The sequence below is a fragment of the Balaenoptera acutorostrata genome, chromosome 5 (assembly GCF_949987535.1).
Source record: "Balaenoptera acutorostrata chromosome 5, mBalAcu1.1, whole genome shotgun sequence".
Taxonomy (NCBI): domain Eukaryota; kingdom Metazoa; phylum Chordata; class Mammalia; order Artiodactyla; family Balaenopteridae; genus Balaenoptera; species Balaenoptera acutorostrata.
This window is the reverse complement of record NC_080068.1, coordinates 14,568,590-14,572,716: the sequence shown is the minus strand read 5'-3', so window position 1 is coordinate 14,572,716 and position 4,127 is coordinate 14,568,590. Positions and strand designations below refer to the sequence as shown.

Sequence of the window (4,127 nt, the reverse complement as noted above, 5' to 3'; positions counted from 1 at the left end):
ACACTACTAGATGTGGTTTTTATTTATTTTTTAAAAACAAACATTTGCAAAGAGCTTAAGGATAAGTGGCCGTGTTTAAAAAACAGAAACAAAACTGGTCTGCAATTGGCAGTTGAGTTTGTCCCAGAGCCGCAGCAGTAGCGGCTGATAAAGTGCGTGCGCCAAGTTTCCTAAAAGACGCCAAGGTTCTCGCGGTCCGATATACATACTGGGTGTGTTTATACGATACAGAAACCTCAAAGTTCCTTGCTTTCTGACAGTTCTATAGTCAAAAGTTACACACTTTGGAAGCATTAACTTTGCGTTTCATAATGCATTTTGGGAGACAACCTCGGAATACTCACTCTCCCACACGTGAGTGCGCGCAACACACAGGGATGGATGCCCAGGGTATAAAATAAATCAAACACAAACCAGCGACAGAGAAGAAGATGCGACGTTTTAGCAGCGTATTGGCAGCAGGGAACTAGAATAATGATGCTATGTATGCGTACATATAATTATACCTTATCTCTCTACGGGGGAGCAGAATGTGGGAGGAAAGAACCCAACTTTAACAGCAAGCTTTCACCGAACAATACGGACGAGAGGGAGTTTGGAACAGCGGCGGCTTTTGCAAACCATCAAATGTAGCTGCCATCTGAAGCCAAGCCGTTGCTAAACAACGACCATCGCTTAGCAAAATTTAAAAGGGTGCGGGGATCTTTAACCGCGGGGCTTTCCGCGCCCTGGGAAAGGGTGATTTTGTTTCTGCCTCAGTTTTCCGGGTTTCTGTCACCTTCCTAACTCGCCTCATCCGAGTCACTGTAATGGGAATGGGGGGAAAACTCTCCGTCGCTTCTGTGGGACCGCGGCGAAGTTTTGCTACTGTCTTCCTGCACTGGCTGCAGAATGGCCCCAGGCAGCGCAGGCGACAAGTTCTTTTGCGCCATCATCGCCGTCAGGGCGCTGTCCTCGAAAGTCGAGAAGTGCAGAGCTTCCAGCTGCATCGAGTATCCTCCGGCGGAGGCCGGGGCCGAAAAGCGAGTCCGGCAGCTTCCGGGCGGGGTCGGCCGCTGCCCGCCTCCCGAGGCTGGCGGCGTCCCCGCCGCGGTCGCGGTGCCCGCGCCTGCTTCGTAGGGGACGGCGGCGCGAAGTTGGTGGTGTCCGCTCTTGCATGATGCCGGCGGCGGCGGCGGCTGGTCCCCGCCGCTGGGCGTTTGAAGCAGCTCGGACAAGGCGTTAATGTAGATCTGGGCCATCTGCAGGGTCTCGTACTTGGACAGCTTCTTGTCGTTGTTGAAGGACGGGATAACGTTGCGAAGCTGGTCGAAGGCGTGGTTCAACCCGTGCATCCTGCGTCGCTCGCGGGCGTTGGCCGCCAGCCTCCTTTGCTTCTGCACCCCGTTCACCTGTTTGCTGGAAGGGGCGCGCTGGCGGCTGCAGCCCAGCTCGTCTGCCACCACCCCGCCTTTCAGCTTGCACAGCTGTTCCCGCACTTTCACGGGCCCCGGGCTCTTGCTGCTGCCACTGCCGCCGCTCCTTCTCACCAGCTCTCCCCGGCCGTCCGCCTCGTCCCGGGGCGCCGCGGCCTCGGAGGCACCCAGCTCTGGGGAATGGAGCAGGTACTGGGCGGCGCGTGCCGTGCAGATGCCCTGCAAAGTAGGAGCCAGCCAGGCGCGTGGGTCGGTGCTGTCCAGGAGGGACAGCTCGGCCGGATAGACAGGATGCTCTCTCGTCTGCAGGGTCGCAGGTGGCTGTGATGGCGGCGGCTGCGGGACGTGGTGCGGCTGGGGATGGCGGTGGTGGTCCCCCAGCTCCTTCACTTCAGCCCACTCTTGTGCGTGCAGCAGGCGGGACATTGCACTGCAGAAGCTCGGAGGCGCAGGGTCGGAGGAGCCACTGGCAAACAAGCTCAACAACAAAAAAAACCCTTCCCGGGTCTCTACTGCAATGTCTTATTTTTTTTTCCTCCTCGACCCTCCCCCACCCACTCGGAGATCACACACCAGGTCGCGTGCAACGAAGCTTCTCCGGTTGCTGAAGGCGCTGCGCCCCTTTAAAAAGCGGCACGCGCCAGTGTGTCTCCCCCCGCTCCTCTCCCAGCCCCCTCCTCGCGCCGGTCGCGTGTCCGCTCAGCCAATGGAGGGCGCGGGCAGGCGCGTGCGAGCAGCCAATCAAAGAGTTCTTACACCCGGGGAAAAGTTCCTGCTAACCCAGCGCTCGGCTGCCAGCTCTAGGGTTTTTTTTTTTTTTTTTCCCCCCCCTCCCTGCTCGTTTCTTTTTCGTTCGTAAATTCATATGTTAATTGCGGGTTGTAATTTGACGCCGGTGTTGTATCACCCCCGCCAGGGGCTGGAGAGCGGGAGCGGATACGGAGCGGACTCTTGGCTGGAGGCCGAGTCGATTCGGGTCAGAAGTGCGCGGCCGCGGGCAGGCGAGCGGCTCCGGGCGAGGCTGGACGCACCTGGCGCGAGGAGGGCCCTCGGGGAGAGGATTGAAGCGCGCCTGCCCTTTGCTGTCTTGAAGCTGGGATCGCAGCTCCCACCGTTTGTGCCCACACATTTAAAGTCTCTCATATATAATATGACATTACGTATACTTGTATATGCATGCATATAATACATGTATGTATCTAAAAATCTTTCATAGTCTATGTGTTCATAGATATATAATTGCTAAATGACGTCCACCATTTAAAATCAAATCAATGTTAGAATTTTTTTTTAAAATGCTGTCTCCGAATACATTTCTCATTTTTCATCTCTCGCTCTAGATCGACTTTATGTAGTCCTTTTCCTCATGGAAAGTAAAGCTCTGGTACAGTTATAGAATGTACCAAATTCCAGACTCCCTCGCCCCCAAATCCCCTCCGTCCGCTTTTCCCAGCACCCTGCGGCCAACTAGGATGGTAATCTGCAGAAAACTCTCCGCTGAGTAGTTTTAGGGCAGGGATATTACACAGTTTCAGCAACCTAAGACTCCTTACTAAATGCGGAGGAAGGGGAGGGTGCCCAAAGAAAAATGAAAGGCACCTGCGTTCTGGGCAATTCTGACTGAACACACTCAAGGTACAGAAGTCCGGAGTTACCTACCCTTCTGACTCAGGAGCCCCAGGTTTAATACGGCGCAAGGCTTCTCCGGCAAACGCTGAGAAACCACAGCCTAACTCCCTCCACCCCAGATCTGTTCAGTTAGGGTGTGCGCTCCCCACCGTCCCCCCCGCCATGGCCAAGGGCCGGAGCGCTGAAACCCGGGAGGTCCCGGGCGAAGCTGGGACGCTGTCTCCCGAGGGAGCACCACCCTCCCCCCCCCCCGCCCCGCCTGCAGGGGAGTGGAGGGGGAGGAGCTGGGGGGAGTCACAGCAAAAAGCCAATCAGAAACGCCCTGACCCCGGGCACGCACCTGCTGGCGCCCAACCCCGCTCCGCCTCGGGGCGCTCTCCTGCACCTTACCTGCGGCGCGGCAGTGGGACGCTAGCAGCTGCTTACGTGCTGCTTTCTGCTTCAGCGGTGGCCACCGTCCCTAAAGGAGTTTTGTCCTCTGGAAAAGATAAAGAAACGCCAGCAGAGAGAGCTCCTTGGAACCTGGTTTTGCAGTGCCCAGAAACGACTGAAAGTTGTTCTTGCTAGTATTCGCAGGGACTTGACCTAACCTGCCATTTACAACTCCTTGGGCAAAAGAATCTCTGGGACTAGACTGGATTTAGTTTTAGATAGACTATATATATATCTTCTATAGCTTTATGGAGATGGACTGTGTGTGTGTGTGTGTGTGTGTGTGTGTGTGTGTGTGTGTGTGGTCCATGGTGAAATACATTTCTTTTGGCCTGAGAATAAACAGGAAGCTCTTTTTCTTCACCCTCCCTTGTCTTTCCTTCTTTTCCATCAGGTGGGCAGAGGAAACTAGGCATCTGAGCTGGGGTGGAACACGGGGCCCAGGGCATGGGATTGGAGCCTGGGTAGCACGAAGACGGTGTCTCTGCAGAGGCTTACTGTCACGGGATGTCAAACACTACGTAATGTGTTTGTAGGGGCTGGATGGTGGCAGAAGCCCCTGAGTAGAGGGTATAGCAGTAGCCCCTGAGTATAGGGTATGGCAGTTTAAGCAGAAGGAGGAGGGCTTCTCTGTGTGTGGACAGCTGGATT

General features: G+C 55.4%; 1 protein-coding gene across 1 annotated transcript; it reads right to left on the bottom strand.

Annotated features, from left to right (window-relative positions):
• Window positions 1–782: 782 nt before the first annotated feature.
• Window positions 783–1,841, bottom strand: ATOH1 (atonal bHLH transcription factor 1). The gene has a single exon (XM_007198471.3). The coding sequence runs from the start codon at window positions 1,839–1,841 to the stop codon at window positions 783–785; it is 1,059 nt and encodes a 352-aa protein (XP_007198533.2).
• Between the last annotated feature and the right edge of the window lie 2,286 nt (window positions 1,842–4,127).